The 20746-nt window shown below is 44.7% G+C and overlaps 1 protein-coding gene across 1 annotated transcript; it reads left to right on the top strand.

Moving 5' to 3' along the window:
• Positions 1 to 4091: 4091 nt before the first annotated feature.
• dok1b (docking protein 1b) lies at positions 4092 to 20307 on the top strand. The gene is made up of 5 exons (XM_023838148.2): positions 4092 to 4462; positions 12626 to 12916; positions 14022 to 14097; positions 17001 to 17173; positions 18269 to 20307. Exons 1-5 carry the CDS (start codon positions 4406 to 4408, stop codon positions 19376 to 19378), a joined length of 1707 nt encoding a protein of 568 aa, XP_023693916.1. The 5' UTR covers positions 4092 to 4405; the 3' UTR covers positions 19379 to 20307.
• The last annotated feature ends 439 nt before the right edge of the window (positions 20308 to 20746 follow it).

The raw sequence follows: 20746 nt of genomic DNA, 5'->3' as shown, positions 1-20746 counted from the left end.
TATATTAAAGATTAGGCAGAACATGTCTGACCTTATCTTAATACGTTCACCTCATCATAGTTACAGAAATCACTAAGACTATTGGCTTGTAAAATCATAGTACAGCGATTATCTAATTTTTACTTTTTACATTCATATATTAAATACTTTAGACTTCTAAAACATGCAATGAATTGTCGGATATTACCACCAGAGTGCAACATCCTTCCACATTGTCACATTGTTTCTTATCCCACATTGAACTGGTGTCTGATTCGCCTTTTTTTGTTTTCGTTTTTCTTTTTGAAGGGGCTGCGGGGGGATGTGCTATACGGTCTATATACTGTATGACAGGAACGGTGAACTACAATGTTCAGTATCTGTTCATACATTGATCTTCTTTTTTCAGATTAGTTTTTGCGTGCATAGACTATGTTGTGCAAATTTTAAAAAAGTGACAGCTCAATAAATATTTTAATCTTCTCCCTCAAAAAGTAGCTTGCTTGAATAGTTTTGTTGAAAATGATGGTTTCATGTCTAGATGGCGCTACAGCACTGGCTAACCGAGGCGCCATTTACTTTGTACTGCAGTACTGTTTCGTTTTATTTTGTCCAACCAGACAGGATGGCCTTCATTCACATCCCGCATTGACAAATCTTGGCCACCCCACACCCAGCAGATCGTGGTTTTTCTCTCCTCTGACCGATCTCAGTAGGTATTCATTCCACAGGCCTTGCCATTTTGGATGCGGTTGTCTGGCAGTAATGATTTAGCCCTTGTCTAAGTCACTCAGATATTTCCCTCTGCCCATTTCTTCTGCATTCAACATGTCGACTACATACTTTTTATACAATGAGAGCTACTTTTACAAAGGAAATAGTCTGGCAAGCTACCAAACCGCAATGGTATATGTTCCTGAGGGAAAGGGTGCCTCTGCCTAGAACATTATGGAAGTTGCATTGTTATCAATTAAGAATGCTTTAGCAATCGACCAGTTGATTGAAATCGACCAGTTTGGCACATCTGGTCTAATGTATCCCAGACCTTGACAGGCACTGCTTTTTCAAAATAGTCAACATCACCCTCACTGCATGTGGGGGGATCATAATGTTTTGTCTCATGGATGTATAGACCAAGGACAAATTCATGGGGGAGTCATAATGTTTTGTCTCATGGATGTATAGACCAAGGATAAATTCGGTGGGGGGGGGGGGGGTCATAATGTTTTGTCTCATGGATATATAGACCAAGGATAAATTCGGGGGGGGGGGGGGGGTCATAATGTTTTGTCTCATGGATGTATAGACCAAGGATAAATTCAGGGGGGGGGTCATAATGTTTTGTCTCATGGATGTATAGACCAAGGATAAATTCATGGGGGGGTCATAATGTTTTGTCTCATGGATGTATAGACCAAGGATAAATTCAGGGGGGGGGGGGGTCATAATGTTTTGTCTCATGGATGTATAGACCAAGGATAAATTCAGGGGGGGGGGTCATAATGTTTTGTCTCATGGATATATAGACCAAGGATAAATTCGGGAGGGGGGGTCATAATGTTTTGTCTCATGGATGTATAGACCAAGGATAATTTCATGGGGGGGTCATAATGTTTTGTCTCATGGATGTATAGACCAAGGATAAATTTGGGGGGGGGGGTCATAATGTTTTGTCTCATGGATGTATAGACCAAGGATAAATTCATGGGGGGGTCATAATGTTTTGTCTCATGGATGTATAGACCAAGGATAAATTCAGGGGGGGGGGGGTCATAATGTTTTGTCTCATGGATGTATAGACCAAGGATAAATTCATGGGGGGGTCATAATGTTTTGTCTCATGGATGTATAGACCAAGGATAAATTCAGGGGGGGGGTCATAATGTTTTGTCTCATGGATATATAGACCAAGGATAAATTCATGGGGGGGGGGGGGGTCATAATGTTTTGTCTCATGGATTTATAAATTCAGGGTTTATTACCAGCCACATTAACAGCAACACCCCAGTAACATAGTGGTAACATGGCATCTGACTGAGATCATCTTGTGTCCAGTGTAGTTTTTTTTCCTTATCTGAGCTTTCTGATGATCTAAGTGACTGTGACAGAAAAGGGATGGCATAGGCACACGGCAGGCCTGGAATAAGCGATTGGCAGCCAGTTGATAAGCACAGCTGTGGCAGACATGGACTTCTTCCTGCAAGGACACAAATGATGGCTCCGACATGCTGTTCACTCAGACTCTGAACCTAGGCTGATTTTACTTTCACACTATCTACAGCAGTGTTTCCGAACCCAGTCCTTGGGGAACCCCAGACAGTCCACGTTTTTCCTTCCACTCAGCTCCCAGATCACTTCTACCAGGTTTACGGTGTTCCTGATTGGCTGGGAGCTGGGAGGGAGCAAAAACATGGAGAGTCCGGGGTTCCCTGAGGACTGGGTTGGGAAACACTTATCTACAGTGATGGTTGCAAGAAGGGTCTGTAGGACTCAAAAGGCCATTCATCATTTCATATTGTGCTCCATTTGGTTGTGTAAGTGCATGGCAGTGTGTGCACATAGTTATGCTTGAAACTTCATTTCATTTGTGGCTTCATTCAAGTCTGGTTGGACAGGAAATCAAATTGACCCAGTTTACCAGGCACATAACCAGAAATAAGTTTCATTGGGTGGGCCCAGCTACTTGATTGATAGGTCCCTCTTGGTCGATTTTGCCAATCAGGGGGTTGCCCTCAGTAGGTTTCACTGACTGGGGGGAGGGATTAACCCACATTGTGATTGTTTAATTCACTATTGACCTTAAACCAGTGCTCCTGATGATCATACTTGATATCCCTGGCGGAAGAATTTCTTAGTCCAGCAAAGATACTCAGATCCATAAATAAGAACCAGAACATATACATAGCATGAAACATGTACAGTACATGCAGATGTAGCAGGGGCAGTGATGCTACACAGATTTCACAGAGAAAAAGGCAAAGTAAAATCCCAAGCAGTACAAAAATAACAGTCCTAACTGACAATGAACTGCAAAAGGCTCAAAATGCTGCCAGTGTTTGTAACTGAGCAATATACCTTGGAAGAATGATGCAGTAATGTAAACAGCCATTAAATATACAGGGTGAGGCAGATAGAGGCTTGATAAAATTCCTTCAAACTGGCTCGTTTGAGAGCCGTTTGACACATTACATAGCAGGCGGAGTCCTGAGTCAGTCAGAGGCACCATTAGATGTATTCGCCTCTTCTGGACTTGTACTTCATACATGTATTGTGTAACACGTCTGGGCATTTGTTGCTACCAAGTGTTGTTTCTCTGTCAAACATGCCTACAGGACAGTTATAACAGGAAGGCGTCTAGCTTGCTGAAGAGTAGACTTACAGCAATAGTTCCCGTCCTTAAATATAAATGTTTCCTCAACATATTCCAGCTCCTAAACCAGTGAGTGACCCATCCTCCCAAGTTCGCCTGTCAGACATTTATCTTTAGTCTCCCTAGATGAGACATTAGCTTCATATCCTGTATGAAAAAAAAGATGCATACAGACATCTGCCAAATGATCTTGGACAGAGGAAGAAGCAAACCGAAAAATAGCCGTTAAGAGAAGGAACACCGCAGAAGTGTTCTAACGGATGCACAATGACGTCACCGGCCGTCGTGACCGGGTTTACGCCCAGCGCAGCACCTTTGCACCTTTTACATTTTGTACGAATGAGCACTCTTTGTGCCGCCGCTGCTCTGCTGCCTTTTGTTGAAACAGACAACAAAATTACCATGAGTTCAAAGAACAACATGTGTGATGCTATAGAGCTAAACCTAGTTGTACGTTAAGTTTCAAGCTCTGTACAGGTGGTGAGGTTTGAGGTACATTATCCCTAATAGACGTTTGATCTTTGCCACCGAGCTACACCAAGATAAAGATACATTTCCGGTAAAGTGAGATGCATATGTACTGTATTAATGAGGGTTAACACGGTGGCAGGTTTCTAAGAAAAAAATTGTCTGCAGGAATTAAAAAAGAAGTCAAATTGGAGATACGCACATTCTGTCTGTAGTTTAACTTTTGTTAACGGAGGGAGAGAGAGAGAGAGAAAGAGGGAGGGAGAGCGGGGAGGGGGGGGGCTGCTACTGAAGATCGCCCACAATAACAGGAGGAGAGGGGAGAGATCAGGCTTCCGAAGCACGACTATAGAGCGTGCTTAAACTTTTAGAGACACCTTTCTAATGTCGGGGATATTTCTGTATTATCGGTTTATAACAAATCGCACTCAATGATTGCCAGCGCTGTCGCTTGCATTGCTTATATTTATGAAGCGGAAGTTGCAGCAATAGGAAGTCTGAAAAGAAAGAAGTTAAGAAACTGAAAAGACGAGCGGGGTGTCGAGATATTTCGAATTTGGCCTGAGAGAGTGGGAATCGGAGCGGGCGATGGACACACACGTCAAAGAGGGGCAGCTTTACGTGCAGCACCAGAAGTTTGGCAAGGTGAGTCCGCCCGGGCAGCGCCGCCGATTATCTTTTAAAAGGAGAGAAATTTCTGCGCATCTGGAGATTTCTAAAATGACGTTAACTGTCTGCTATTTAAGGCATGTGGCGTTATTTTACAGATACCCGCAGACATTCCGTTTTAAACAAATCCTATGCAATCCAAGGCACGACTCTTGATTTAGGGGTGATCAATTACTGTTTTAGTATTTATAAAAATAGGGAAAAGAGGAAGTCATAATGTCAAAAACAAGTTTAATCTGAAATAACTGAATGTTGCTTAGATTAAAGAAAAAAAGCTGCCTCGTGCCTAATTGACACAGACATGTTCCTGCTTAAATGATATCTTGATTTAGGAATATTCTGCAATAACGGCATCTATTCCCCTGTGGCCTGAGGCAGTCAGATGAACGCAAAAATATTTTTTTATTAACATCAGTCACTTTCTGAGATCTCCTTAAGTAAACATCATCTGTCTTAAGTTGGGAAGCTGATTTAAGGGAGGTTTTAGCTCACCTATATCCTGCGAAGTGCCTGGATGTTAAATTCAGTTTGTAGGCAGTTCACCTCGAATGTGCTTAAGTCTGCGCACAATTTGTGCTGATCTCCGTTCAGATTTACACATTGGATTTTGAATGGTTTTTAAAACTTTCAGACCCAGTTCTCTCTTTACGTTTCGAAGGGCTTGTTGTTTTATTATTGATCCAAACTCTGGTTCTAACCCTTTCACGTCCCTAACTTTCTGCACGGAGGCCTGCATTCCTGTAGGTATGTATCGGCTTTCTGTCTCACTCCGTCTTTCGGGTTATAGTGAGCGTGGCTTCTTGGTCATTTCACAACAGTGCGCATTGCAATGGAGTGAGGCAGAGGGATACAGAAATAGAACGACCGGGCACGATGGAAAATGTGGTGACACACACCTTGTACACACCTCCGATATCCAAGCCTGGTGCACACCCTAGTGTGTGCCGATCCCGGTCATTTGTCACGGAGCTTTTACACTGTTTATACACTAGTGCCAGGAGGAATACCTTTAGAAAGCGGTCTTTTATAAATTCTCATCCACTTTCTCGTGTTCTGATGGTGTTTCCCCCTCATGGGGGCTGAACTGGATATCTGCTTTGATTGGGCAGAATCTGCTTATGCGTTGGTGGGTATGTCACAGAGCTATGACATTGCAGTTTCACCACCAATCTGATGATCAGTATTTGGTAATATAAATTATTAATAGCACAATGGATGGTTTATACGTTGTGAACTTGTGATGGGTAAAGTTCAGGTCTTGCAGTGTTTGCCAGGACTTATTTTTATATTTTTAATAAAAGTGTCAGTTTGCTTAGGAAAGAAGAATCAACTAGTAATAAGTTCTACAGTGTGGTGATTCTGGGTACATTTTTCCATCTATCCACTTATTTTAAATGTTCTTTAACTGTAATTCCTAGTTGATTGGTAATGTCTGTTTTCAATGGCCTCTACGGTGAACTAAGAGGAAGCAAGTGTCATAGTTTAACCTTCAAGGGGAGCTAAGGACGAACCCCCCAGTCCTCACTGCCTAGCTGTCTCCTTGTGGGTCCCCCTCCCCCATAGCCAAGTGCTGCTAGCCTCTTTGCCCCCACTTGTGAACTCCCAGGCTGGTGATGTCACGGCGTGAAGCCCCAAGCCCCGGATGACGTGTGTGCGTAGGAGGAGCCGGGGGTGAAGCAAGCTATGCGATCTTACATGTGTGGCTGACCGTGCGCATGTGTACACTGCGGAATTCATTTGCCTCACAGAAGTACTGTATAAAGGCCAGAGAGGTCAACACCGTCCTCCAACTCAGGCACACACACGCCATTGAATGACTACTGTTTAGCACTGAGTTCTTCCCTCCCGATTCAAAGGCTCGACTTTACCCCGCTCCTTCCATGGCACCTGGAATACTATGTGGGCAACACATTCTGAGTGCGTTAATGAGAATATTCCCCTATTGGTCATGCCCACGCTGAGCTGTAGCCTTGTGGTCATCATTTAGTTTTGTTCAGTGTTAGCCGGTTAGCTGGAAGTTACAGCCGTTTGGGTTTCCTCTAGTCCGTATTTATCGGCCTCTTTACAGGCCTCGGAGCAACTTATGAAAAGACAGAAGTACAAGTTTTCTGGCCCTACATGTTAATCGAGGTTGCGATGTGATGTTTGGGGACAGCTGGTGGTGCAGTGTCCTAAGCACTGTCTGCTGGGAGAAATTTGCAAGTTACCGTTTGTGTGCAGTTACTTTGAAACCACATGATGCAAAAGGGTCACCTTCAGGTCCTGTATTACATTACAGGAATGCGTTGGACCGCTCTGACCATATTCCTGTTTTCTGGATCTTGGTGGTCGTGAGTGATTGGAGGGACTGTGTACTTGCTGGCCAGCTCTGGCAGCTTTACCAGGAGACCTCAGCCTGTCAGTCACAGCCGTGGGTGAAACTGGTTGAACATGTATGAGTTAAGCAGGTAACCAAGGTGGTCATCATTACCCTGCCAGTTTCAGTCTATGCAGGGTGTGGTTTCTGCTGCACCCTCCTCTCTTATCGTCAGAGCCGACCTGGATCTTGCCGGTCGTGGCACAGGGTTGGAGGTTCTGTCACATATCTCCCTCAAGCCAAGAGGCGAGGTGTTAGCATAGCTTGCGGAACGTGTCCATTGGTTCTGTATGAATATCGCCGCACCCAGCCATACCCTCCCAGCACACAGACTGATGCTAAAGTGACTTCCAGCCCCCCAGTGCAGTCCGGCATTACCTGAAAAACAGCACCGGCTGTGGTGGTTTCTGCCTCAGGTGGGGCTCATGTGTCACCAGATACGTGGGTGAGGTGATGTCACTAACCCTGGGGACAATCCGCTGAACATACTATGACAAAAGAGGACTTTACAAAGTATAAAAAGAAATTTACCAATCTGCTTGTACATTGGGAGGATATTGTCAGGCCCAAAAAAACCATTATGGCATCTAGAGTATGGATCAGTTCAGCCTTGTTTAAATATTTTTTTAGTTTTTTTTAATACGAGGTGTCTGTATTTCTGTATTTGCTGAGATAATATCCATTGAGGGTAAAGCTGTTACCCACAGTAACTTATAAATAAGTCAGCACTGTTTCTGAACCCACTCCCCCTTAATTACACACATGGTTTTGTTGGCAGATGGAGTTGGTTAGCTGGTTAATTATCAAATGTTAGCTGTCAGCAGAGCGGAAATTCACCACTGTATAATGGTTATCCGAAAATATTAACTGTCAGTTATTTATGGTATTCAGTTTTCAAAAGAACTTTCAGTTTATGTAGCGGCCTTCAGATATCAGGCTGGAAATCTGACAGTGACGTGAGTCAAGCCGCTTAAATATTACTCGTGGTCGGCCGGACTCTGACGTGCAGGTGCTCGGTCAGCCGGACTCTGACGCGCAGGTGCTCGGTCAGCCGGACTCCGACGCGCACGCGCAGGTGCTCGGTCAGCCGGACTGCGCACGCGCAGGTGCTCGGTCAGCCGGACTCCGACGTGCACACGCAGGTGCTCGGTCAGCCGGACTCCGACGTGCACGCGCTCGGTCAGCCGGACTCCGACGTGCACGCGCAGGTGCTCGGTCAGCCGGACTCCGACGTGCACACGCAGGTGCTCGGTCAGCCGGACTCCGACGTGCACGCGCTCGGTCAGCCGGACTCCGACGTGCACGCGCATGTGCTCGGTCACTTTGCAGACCTGAACAAAGTGCGCTTTGATTAAGAGCAGTCAAGGTCATTTGGAATTTAGAGCTTGTAGCTAATCCAACATTTTAGGCTGGGAGAAGTTCTAATATATGTATTTTAAGTTTAAAATTAGGCATGATAGTTGAGAGTAGAAAGCGTTGAGAATACCATGACTATAACACAACGGATGAATGAAAAGACCCCCAGCTCCTTGCTCTTATGAACTGCCCTGCCCTCTGCCCTCTGGCCAGCGGCTCAGACAGGGACTAGTCATTTCTCATGCAATTCACTGGTGTCAGATGCATCTTCACTTTCCCCCCCCCACTAAAGCAGTGAAAGTACAAGTGTTGGATAGGAAGGGCATGATGTACTTCAGAATCTGTTACGTGTGTTTGTGCGTACACATATTTCTGTTTTTTTTTTTTTTTGCAGGTCTCATCTTGGTTAAAATTGTGTAGCCCTGCGTGTTTCCTGTTTGCAGTGTTATGCATGTGCGTAATAACGGAGTGGTGTCTTCTGGACTGGTGTGCCCTGAAAGAACCTTACAGAGCGTCCAGAATGAGTGCTGTCTTAAAGGGAGCAGAGAGACGAGTGGTGCCTGATCACCTGAGCGTTCAACCCAGCAGTGGGCCAGTTTTAACCACTTGCTCTTAATAGTGATCAGGCTTATCGGACTCATCTAGTGACACGTTGGCTGCAGTAGGACTGAAACTGGTATACGGCGTTCCCCTTGGCGTGGGTTCCGACAGACTCGTTTCTCCCATTGCCGCCGCAGTACGACACATTGCAGCTTTGATCACTGCCCCCCACAGGTTTAGCTCTGCCATTACACTCCACCCACAGAGCACGCTCAGGCAGTTTAAGGTCTGAATCTTTTTCGCCGTGACTCTTATCATGCCTTAGTCAATGTGGGAAAGAACAGGGAAATATGCTAGGCCTGCATTTGTTTAAAAGACGACTAAAACTGTGCGCCTGCCCCCTCCAACGACTGAGCTAGCGTTTCATTTATGTAAATATGGCTGTGGGAAATGCATTTAGTATCAGCCACACTCTTAAAAAAAACTCTGAACGGCGTCATGCGTTTTAATTGCGTGAACATCAACGTAAAGGTCACAGTTTAATGTTTATCGCAGCGTTCTAACGATGATCCGAAAGTGTGCAACATATTGTGTAGAGAAGAGGCAGTAATAATTTACTTTGAATATAAGAGAAGGGCCTGCAGAGGCTTAGTGGGGAATACTGTTACCTCACATCCTCTGCTGTGTGTGTGCTTGCATGGAGTTTAATTTTCTTAGTGTGTCACCCTCCACGGTCCAAAGACGAGCAGGATGAGGCTGACTGCCGACTTTAAAGTGGCTGCAGCATATCCTGTAACTGACTGGCGTCCCATCCAGTGTCTGTGTCGGAGTCCCTGTCTTGTTCCCTGTGCTGCCTGGGACCGGCTCCAGGCTCAACAGTTACCAGGCTCAGGATAAGCGGTAGGATGATGGATGTAACAGAGAATTCGTTTTTTTTTTTTCTTTCCTTTGAGTAGCTGCTTCGGCAGGTGGACGTTTTGAAATGTTATTGTGTCACGGCGCCGTGACTGAATGCCTGCAGTGTGTTGACAGATGCGGTCATCCTGACACTCTTCAGAAGCGCACAATCCTTTCTTTCGCTGTTTGCCCAGCAGCAGAAATCAGGGGTTCGCAGTTTTTTTTCTTCAAGCCCTTTCTGTTTAGGAGTGACTATAAGTCAGCATGGCTGTTGTACCCAGGGCTAATATCTAGCTTTGTTCTACCCATATATGGGCATGCTAGTGGTGGAGGAGCGGGAGGTAAGAAGTGAAGGGAACAAACTGTCTGACCATGACCTGACTCTGTATGCAGACTGGCCTTCGTTGGCTGAAGATATCAGGCTTGAACTCTTCCCACTTCCATGTACTTACTAACTTACCGATTTTAGCCCCTCCCTGGTGATATGTTTTATAGGCCCAAGGTTACGGGTCATGTGATAATTTACTGCCACAGGCAGCCAGCCAATGGGGCGCATTCGAGCATTCCATGGTGCGCTCTGAACCAGCGTCTTGGGATAGTGGGGTATTAGACGGTGACATCTCCAAATTTTGTAGGGGAGAGGCCCAGGGCCAACAACAAAATAGGAGGGGCATCTGACGATGAAAAATGTGGGCGCTTACTTGCACAAGTTGCTCATGTTTCCTTAATTGCCCAATTATTATGGTTATGAATAGTGTATACCAGGAAATTGCAGTTGTCACATATGTGCATTTGGGAAAATTGTTCCACATTCTATGATTGACACCACTCTGATCTAATGAAATTGAGGGCAGGGCTGATTTCAGGGGGGGTGGTGTTACCCCAACTCCCCATTGGTTCCAGTACTGGTATTAGGGCCTGTTTCAGCTGCTGACTGCTCACTTATTTGAGTAGCAGAACAACAAAATGTGTAATTACATTTCCATTTGTATGCCAAATTCTGTCTGGATGTTGTGGTGTTGAGAATTACTGACACGTAAAGGCATTCAAACAGGTTAAAAAACAGGCAATGTTGAGTACCTTCATCTAACAGAATGTATACTTCAGCGGAGAATGCTTAACGTTGTGTTGAGCAGAGAGACCTCCTCCAACCGGACGCATGCTCTGAGGAAGTTGATGTCAGCTCTCTTTCTGGGCTTTGGAGTTAATTTGCATATTTTCTATCTGACATGCCACACTGCTCTTCCTTCCTTCCTTTCCCGTATTTGATGCCTTTAAACCACGGCAACAGTTTCCATGGAAATAAAGAGCATCTAGTGACTGTTTTATGGTCTCCAGGACCATAGTTGTCACTTTCATATTTATAAAAAGAAACCTTTTTTTTCCAGTTGCACATGTAATTTCATATTATAAATACTTTTTACTGCTTGATGACTTTATGGTGTGTTATATAGCAGAACAACTAATCAAATAGAAACAACCGCACATTCAGGTAGCTGATTTGGAAGAGGCCAGGTTGTATTTCTTATATGGTCACAGTTTGTTTTTGCCTGAATTTGAAATGCTGTCCCAAAATTCTCTGCCTCCTAGATTATTAGTTTTTAACATGCGGCTGAATATAGATAAAGGTGTGGTCCTGCTCTCTGGAGGATGTGCTGGTAACTTCAGTTGACTGGTGAAGCAGTGACTCTCTAAAACACGCTGAAGCCAGAGGCACTTCCCTAACTTGCTTCCTCCCTGTGTGTATGATCAGGGCCCTGGGTTCCTAGGCAAGGCCCCAGGTCTGTCACCCTCAGCCAGAGGGGACTATGGCCTGGTTGGCCATGCAAATGGACCGAGTGAGGAAGCTGCTGCCCTTGGGCGCGTATACGCACCTGCAATTTCAATAGGAAGTGAGGTCTGATGGTGGATGTGTTCCTTCCTCTTAAATGTGCAGCCACACCATCTCCTCACCACATGTTCCAGTTCACAGGTGTTTATTAGTGGCTGTTTTCCTTGTGTTTACCCAGACAAACACTAGCATCCTTTACAGTTAGCTATTCAGCCCCCCCCCCCCCCCTCACAAGAGATACTACATATTTCTTTGAAAATCCAAGAGATATTGTCATATCTTCAATGAGGAGACGCATGTTGTATATTATGTCGGTGTGGGGAACATGTTTCACCCTTTCTGCTCTGACACAACCTGCTATCATAATGAGTAATCACTGTAATTATGAAATCATTGTAACCTGACATTATCTTCTGCTTTGCATCATCGCATAATTCTGCCAGGGATGCTGGTACTTAGTATAGCATTCAGGGTATCTGCACATGAATGAATGTCATGAAAATGTGACTGTCCAAAGCTCAGTGTGATGTAAACGGCGGGAAAGGTCGAGGTGCCTGCAGCACTATCAGGGTTTAGGGATGCTGCGGTCTTGGTTTTGAGGACATCCCTCAGGCTGTGTGATCCCAGGGCCAACGTGGTCGTCGCCTGCGGTCACCCAGTGGCCATCACACACCAGGACTGTGTCTCTCCAAGTTTACACTCGTCTGTCAGCAACATACTTCTGGTTTACTGAGGAAACTTCTCGCTTCCCTCTTTTGTCCCATGGAGGAAGGAGCTGTAAAGGTTACCGGGGCTGCAAAGGTTAATTTCTTGTCGCTTTGGCATCGTCACCCTGGTCAGTGGGAATTTCGTTGTCCTGTGTTGGCAAACATGGTGCATAAAGATCGACGCATGTGTACATTTGTGGGGGTGAAACATCCTTTTTTTTTACGCAAGTGGCCAGTCACTGCACTAATGGAGCATTTTCGCAAGATTTGCATCATGAGTAATGAAGAAACACAGTCCCTTATCTGAAATAGACATCTAAAAATGTGAATAGGATATAATATGTTTAATAAGCATTTGTATTTAATGCCATCATCTTCTGCAGTGTTATGTGTCATGTCCTATGTTTAAAGTGTGACATTTGGACATCTCTCTCCCTCCATCTGTCCTTCAGAAATGGAAAAAGAACTGGTTTGTGCTGTATCCTGCCAGCCAGAATGGAATCGCACGGCTGGAGTTCTTCGACAGCAGCAATGCCAGTGAGAAACCCAATACCAAGAAGCTGGACAAGAAGATCATCCGGCTGGCCGAGTGCATCAGCATCCTGCCGGCCGTCACTGAGGCCTGTCCCAAAGACAACATGGCCGCTTTCTGTGTGGAGACCAATGACAAGACTCATATCTTTGCTGCTGAGAAGCAGACCACTGCTGAGTGGGTGGAAAAGATGTGTGAGATCGCTTTCCAGGTAAGGGCCCCAACCCCGCGTGTGGGAGGTGTGCATCTGTGTTTATGTGTGTGGGGCCGCTGCCTTTACAATTAGGGCTGCATGACTGTAAAAATTTCAAACACTGCGATGTGATTTTTTTTTTTTTTTGTGATGAATATTGCAATATTTATAAAGCAAAAAATGGGTAGTACTATTACCCAAAATAAACTATAGCCAAATCTGGCAAATTAGCTGCTGGTGATGCTGCAAGTGTTTCCAAATTGCTCATAGGTGTGTGTGTGTGAGTGTGTTCTGCGGTGGGTTTGGTGCCCCATCCTGGGTTGTTCCCTGCCTTGGCCTGTAGCCTCTGGGATCGGCTCTGGACCCCCTATGACCCTGAATGGGACAAGCGGCTTCAGAACAAGGATGTATGGATGAATGTTGCTCCAAGTACCGATAAATAATTTGCTTTTGCTCAATATCGTCTCTATGGAATCTGAAATATTTCAACACTGTGAAAGACGCATATTGGCGTCCTGTTCTTGTTCACTTTCTCCTCCTCATTGTTCACAAACACACTGTGCTGTCAATGACTGACTCTGACAGCAAGCAAGGAAATGACTATGATTGGCTCATAGAGGGCAAGCAGAGCTCACGGAAAAACAGCAGCGTAAAAACTTCACACTGATTTTTAACACTAGATAATCTTGAAAAGGAACATTAAAATTCATTAAAATTACAAAGCTTCCTAAGTTTTGTTTTTGGATGGACAGAGTAAAAATGCTTTAGTGACACTGTTTTGGCTATTTTCGACTCTCAAATAAACTTTGCTTTTAACAATACTGACAAAATACCATGTTATGGTGTAATGTTGAGATGATATGACAGTATGACAAATTAGATACCGGCTGACTATCGTGGTCCTTGCAATGTGACAACTGCATGTGTATAACACGCAATGTCCATATTAACACTTGCATATTATGCAGGTTTGTTCACAGTGTCGTTCATGTGCTGGCTCTGGTTCTTCGCCTGCAGAGCTGAGCTGCTCGTAAAATCTTTTAAAATCCCTGGGTCGTGACTACGGGCCCATTGGTAAGTGGCTTACAATTCAACAAACGCTGCTCTCTGATTTTTTCGGTAGAGGGGCAGTGGGACAGACACCAATGGCCAGGAGCTGCAGATGGCAGACAACCTGATTTACTACTCCAGGGAAGAAGGTAAGAGGAGACCATTTACTAAAACAACAACAAAAAAAAACCCTCAAAAAGTTATTTGTTGAAAATGGGTGCAGGGTTTAGCCTAGTGATTAGGCCCTATTGCAGCCGGGTTCATAAGGAAAATGTGCGTGCTAAAGTCGAAGGAGACCACTTGTGATTCTCAGTACTGCTGAGGTCTTCCTCTACTAACTGCTTCAACAAAATGTCCAGAAGTACTTCACTGCAGTGTCACTTTATGTAAAAGGGTCTAATAAGGAACTAAACAAAACAATATAAGGTATACAGAGTGAGGTGAACTTGACACCAATATGCTGAAGCTAACTGTATTTGCTGAACTGATAAGCCCAGGCGTCGGCTGGGCCGTACCCAGTTAATCACCCGATGGCACAATTCAAAGGTCCCAGTTGGCACATTCCGTGTGTGGATTGCATTTTTCACCCTGTAATAAGGAAGAAGCTTTGAAATGGTGGTCATGATGCGTAGTGTAATCGCCATCTATCTGGTTTTGTTTTTAGACAGCTTACTGCAGCGTGAGGCATCTCTGGCTTTGTGGGGCCAGATGCAAGGTCCCATAGTCTTATAAAAGAAGCTGCCTTTTGCTTGTGTTTTTTTATTGTCAGCTCATAGTGCCTCCTGCAATGATGTTTGGCTGTATCTGCCAGAGTCGACCCTTTGCGTTTGCCAGCTCATGCTGTTATGAGCAAGCTCTTCTAGGAGGATTCTGCCGGCTCCGGGATTACACACAGATCAGTGTGTGTCAAAGGTGCAGTCTTGTTTGACAAGCAGAAAAGCCCAACAGGAATCCACTGAAAATTAAAATAAATAAATAAATAAATAAATATATAAATACATAAACACTGTCTCTGGTATTGGAAAAGCAGCATCCTGTTGATCAAAAATAATTGAATTCATTTCAGAGTTAGGGTGCTCATGGTTCAATATGTATCATGGAATTGAGGCCATGGTAACAGTAGGGTTTACGCAATCTTACTTAAGGGGAAAAAAACGAACACATCACCCGTTAATTAAATTATGAACCGTTATTTAAATAATGAACCGCATATTTAGCTTGTTAGCAACTTGTCTACTTGCTCGGTAGGGGTCTCCCAGTGCAGTGCATATTATCGAGCCGTTCGGTACTTATAACATGGCATTACGTCGTGAGGGGCTGATCCACATTTTTTCAGTTCCGATCCAATTCTGTTACACAAGTGTCAATACCGATTCTGATACAAGAGCTCTTTTTACTTGAATATTTTAATGTAATAAATATATAATATATATTTATACTTAATATGTTAATATTTTTAAACAAGTAAATACAGATTTAAAAAATGCATGGCAAAAAAGCTTTAATTAGGCTACTGGTAACGCACTGTTCCATCTCATTTTTGGTAGCGTTTTTAAGGCATCTGCATCTTACACTTGGTTGTGATAGCAACCCAGCCCAAGCTCAGCCCAAGCTAAGGACTCCCAAATCATCCATTGCTTTTTTTCATATTCCTTATTCTTGTTGTCTCGCACAATTGCGTGCGCTTTGTTTAGTTGGATTTTCCACTAAACCCTACTTCCAACACTCAAAACAGATTTTTTTTTTACAGATTGCAAATCGCTGCTACTTCTTACTGTTAAGTGCCAAAAATGGCCAAATCATCACCTTCTAATCTGATATTCTTGCACTGTGTTTTGTTCCCAAAAAAATACGTCTAAAAAAACTTGGGTTGTCTTATTTTCGAAGGCTAAAATTTAAATGTCATTATACAACAGCAAATGGCATTCCGAACAGTTCAATAAATCTGTGATACCGTTTGCCCAAGGTTCAGTATGTATCATTACACCCCTGTTTACGAGGTATTTCATTAAATTCAGGGGATTAGATTTCGGCCTCAGAACAAGGAGCATCTGAATCTACATTAAGTTCCCAGCATTCGAGTTTGGGTCTGTAAAGAGGACAGCTTTTTTCGTTTGTTGTTTTCCTTTCTTGATGTCACTTCCGGTGCCATTCCAGTTTCACACAGTCCCCGCATGGACACCAGCATCACTTCCCCTCAGTCACATGTTTGGAGTGATTCAGCGTGTTTGCTTGCTGGTCAAAGGCAGACACTTCCTTTTGCAGACACTCGCATCCTCTTCCTGCCAGCCAGAGAGGCTGTGAATTGAAGGAAAGAGAAACATGCTTGTATACGGAAGAAGCTCTTAGGCATCTCTGACCCTCAGCTGCCCTGGTTTGTGCACAGCCCATTGCTGCGAGGTTAAAGAATAGCTTTGGGCTTCTATTTCAAGATCGACTGCTGTCAGTGATGGAGGCTGCTACCAGATTTTGGTGGAGAATCGCATAGCTGCAAATGCCTTTGAGAAAGGCCCTTTACCCCAGCTGCCCCCAGGGATGCTGGATAACTATGTAGCCAAGCTTCACTCTCCTGTGTCACTTAAATAAAAAATAATGTTAAAATATAAAAATGGACAGATGCCAATTGCTTAGCTCCTGTGTCAGATAGGGCTAGGCAATTAATCGAATTTTAATTTCTTACCATTTTGGATTCCAACAATTATTAGAATAAATGCATAGAGAGAAAATGATTACTGTGGCGCTTTTTTTCTCCCCTTTTTCCAGTGATGCTCCCATTTTCTCGTATGTTATAAATCCAGAGCACCCCTTTCCCAGCCCCTCTCAGTTAGACAAGTTTTGTTTTTTAAGTTCGATAAATGCATGGCATTTCCACAGTCAATGAGTAACCATGTTGAATAATCGTGATCTCAATATTGACCAAAATAATCATGGTTATGATTTTTGCCATAACAGCAGCCCTACCGTCAGGTGTTACCGGGCACTCCTGAAACATGCTTGCTTTGAGCGTGGACTGTATGAGTTACCCCATTGCTGCGTGTGTCCCTTCCCTCAGTGAATGAGTACTGGGTGAGTGTGCAGCGGACGGAGGCCTCTGAGCGCTGTAGCCTCCAGGGCACGTACTGGCTGAAGGCCGACAGCGAGAGCCTGATCCTGAAGGAGCCCAACACCAAGAAGATGCTGCTGATGTGGCCATATAAGCTGCTTCGTCGCTATGGCCGAGATAAGGTCAGGGTTCAACCGAGCCTGCCGTTGCCAGGGGTTACCAACCTGTTGTGCTTATTCTAATTGTAATTCTTAGAAATACAGGTAGATTGTCAATCTATGGTAATAGTTAAAAAAAAATGTAATGTCACAGAAATACTGATAATCTAGTAGATTTAATTCAGTTCTACCAACTTATTAGTAATCGAGGGATTCTTAAGCTAAGTGTCTGGTTTCTGGAGCATGATGCAGTTAGCAGATGGCCTGGCGGGGGATGATGGAAAGATACTGAAAAGTTGAATAAGACGATCTACATGATGCTAAAGCCTCAAACATCCTAGAGACGCCTACATATCAGCAGGTGTCGATGCACTTGTCAGGTTCCTCTAAATTTTAAGCGGCAGCAGTGGACGCCGTTCTGGTGGGCTACTCTGGTTTTGCTCTGTTGCCCTGGGCCTTTGAACCCCAGGACAGTTTTATCCAGGTGTTGTGGGTCTCTTGTAGGTGTGAAGGTCAATGTTCTGTTGTTTCCCCCCCTTTTTTTTGGGAAGTGTTGGTATGGTGTCAAAATCAAACTCAGCTTGATGTAGCATTTCTAATAGAGGATGGTTTGAGAACTTAAGGACAAAAATACAATTTACACCCCCAAAAAATCAAGTTCAGATATTCATTCAAGGCTTCAGAGCTTCTGAGTGGAAAATATTCAAACTCGTCATTTAACTGAATCAGCTGACTAGTAGAGTGTGTGCGTCCGCATGCTTCCACTCCGCCTGTTGGAACGCATCAAGCTGTAACTCTTTTCAGAAGTCAAAAGTGTTTATATCACAGATATAGCTATTTTTGGCTATCCCCTGGGCTTTTGACTTTTGTGCGTCACCTACACGTTACATATAGATATCTGCTTTCTGTAATCTTTCCGTCCTTTGCTGACCTCAACTGAATATGAGTTCAGCCCACGTTCAGCCTATCTCCAATATTACTCAATGTCATCATGTCCTATCATGCTGAGAATAAATTAAAAGAGAATGTTTAATAGAATTGTTTAATAGAATGTAAAATCATGGTATGTCAAACGAACCCCTTTTGCATCCCATTTTGATCTCATATTCTTCCATCCAGGTCATGTTCTCATTTGAGGCGGGTCGGCGCTGTGATTCGGGTCCTGGGAACTTCACCTTCGAGACGAAGCAGGGTAACGAGATCTTTGGGATTGTGGAAGCTGCTATCCGGGAACAGAAGGCCCAGGCAGAAGAGCGGCACCAGAGCTGTCCATCACTGGATCTGGACAGTGGCTCGCTCCAGCAGAATCGCTCTCCCAATTCTGATAGTGGCGGCGACCCAGATGGTGATTCTGGGGGCAGCAAGCCTGGGTCAGCCGATGGTGTCTTTGGGAAGAAGGATGCGGAGGGGAAGAACCTGAAAACCCGTATGCTTCCAGAACCTCCTCCAGCAGTGTCCAGCACCCCACCCCGCTCCCCTCTGGCCCGTGGTACCAGGAGTGCTCCATCTCAGGAGGACCAGAGCAGTTTGTACTCTGAGCCAGCAGATTCAGTACGCATACCCCCCTCCTCTGTGGACTACCTGTACTCTGACCCTGTGGACAGCATCAAGACCCCCATGCCGGTGCCACGGCAACGACCCCAGGGGGATGAAGGTGCACGCAACCAGGGCAACAAGCAAGAGCCACTGTACTCGGACATCTACGACCGGGTAGACCTTACCCAGCGGACTGCAGCTTTGGTGCTCGATGGGAGGACGCGAAATGGAGCTCGGCAGGTGGAGGGGGCACCCATGGAGCACATCTACGATGAACCAGAAGGTCGCGGTACCCCCCAGGGAGCCACAGTCTATGATGAAGCCCGAATCGAGCCCCTGGCCTGGAGAAACCGAGGGCTGGAGGACCCACTGTTTGGCCATGAGTTCCCCTACAACCCCACCACCGATGATTACTCTGTCCCAGCATACGGCAAACAGCCACAACTCCGAGCCAAGGGCCCCAAGCCTCTCCCGGCCCCCAAACCTAACAAGGTGTTAGTGCCCCGGAAGGACCCGCCTCCACTGCCGCAAGGCAAGATAGGTGCCAACCTGAACAACAACAACAGCGGTAACGGGGCTAATCACACAGATGTCTACAGCCAGATCTCCAGACGCAAGTCACCATCCAGTGCTTGGCACTCCGGCTTGTCATGCTCTCCTGATGTCATCTATGACAACCTTGGGAACATCTAATTTCATGCAGTCATCTCACCTGTCGTTTTGAGGTCTGCAACTTTCCTTATCTGCCTCTTTGTAATGCCCCCTGACCTAGGGATTGCAGGTGAGTGCAGAACTGGGGAATTTAAATAGTGCCTTCTGCTGGCAGGATATGCACTTAGATGAGTTCTATCACCACCTCCTCATCCTGTGGTGGAACATGTGACTGTGAGACTGGAGCTTCTTCGCTGTGTCCATTACATGCTCAGAGACTCTGGCAGAGCAGCTGATGGCCTTGCCCTGACACTCTATTTCACCACGGGATCCTTATACTGTTTTTCCCGTTTGGTCTGAGAAGAAGAGAGACAGGGAGAGAGGCAGACGCTTGTTTTGCACAGTTTGCTCTCATAAGTTTTGCACAGGTCTCACTTTCTGCCTCAGGAAGAGATAACCACAGCAGGAATGTGGTTCTGTTGCTTCAGGGACTCCTGCAGTCCCTTTTCTGTCACAGTAGTGTTGCCCAGCACTGCTGGTGGACTCGTTGAAGGTTACGGATTGAATGAAGACTGTGGCTCCTTAATATTACCTTGCTGTTTTAACACCAGACCTGTCACTGAGCTGTAAAGTGCTTATTTCCTAACAATCTGGTATCATCACTCCTGAAACATGCTAGGCTATCTTCAGCACTTATTTTTAATTATTTTTTAATATATATAAGGGATAGCCTCTCATAAAACTATGAGCCTTGGGTGACAACCTGTTTGTGACAGCATTAGGTTTTGGGATCGCCACTTGAGTTCTGACAATCAGACAGAAGTAGCCAGAATTACTTTGGCTTGTTTTTAAAAGACAGAATATTGACTAAAGTTTGTATTTTACATGCAGTTAAGCTAATCCACTATCTTTTATGCTTTTCTGAAACAGCTGCACTGTTGTAAATAATAATAAAAGTATATTAAAATATACTTTTGTCATCATTCACCTGAATACAGTATTCATGCATGCTGGTTATTTGAAATATCATTACCTTTTAGAGTTTTCTACCATTAAACTGGCCATTAAAAATGGCACATTGTCTGAACCCTTTCTGTTGAATCCAGTTACCATTAAGGTTTGCCAGAGAGAACCAAAGAATTCATTGCTTTTTGAATAACGACCAGTCAAAATAGCCTTGCTGGAGTTCCAGTTGGATGTTGCTTAAAGGAGTCTGTATGCCTGGCTTTGTTCACAAGGAACAAGCTGTTCCTCAACCTGTCGCTGTAGGGACTTTTTTGACGCTACTTCTTCATGCTGCCAGGATTAGAATCTGTTGACCGTGGTGTCATTCGTCTCCTGCCTACGCAATGAAATTAAAAAGTAGCTAAATCAGCTGTGACGATAAAACTAAAATCATAACAATTCTGG

Source organism: Paramormyrops kingsleyae, chromosome 12 (assembly GCF_048594095.1).
Source record: "Paramormyrops kingsleyae isolate MSU_618 chromosome 12, PKINGS_0.4, whole genome shotgun sequence".
Lineage (NCBI taxonomy): Eukaryota > Metazoa > Chordata > Actinopteri > Osteoglossiformes > Mormyridae > Paramormyrops > Paramormyrops kingsleyae.
This window is presented reverse-complemented; position numbering and strand designations above follow the sequence as displayed.

Bases quoted from the DNA above. Each gene is read 5' to 3' on its own strand.
- dok1b (XM_023838148.2), top strand. From the start codon at position 4,406: ATGGACACACACGTCAAAGAGGGGCAGCTTTACGTGCAGCACCAGAAG. The intron at 4,463-12,625 runs GTGAGTCCGCCC...TCTGTCCTTCAG, and splicing joins AGCACCAGAAGTTTGGCAAG to AAATGGAAAAAGAACTGGTT. The intron at 17,174-18,268 runs GTCAGGGTTCAA...TCTTCCATCCAG, and splicing joins GTCGCTATGGCCGAGATAAG to GTCATGTTCTCATTTGAGGC.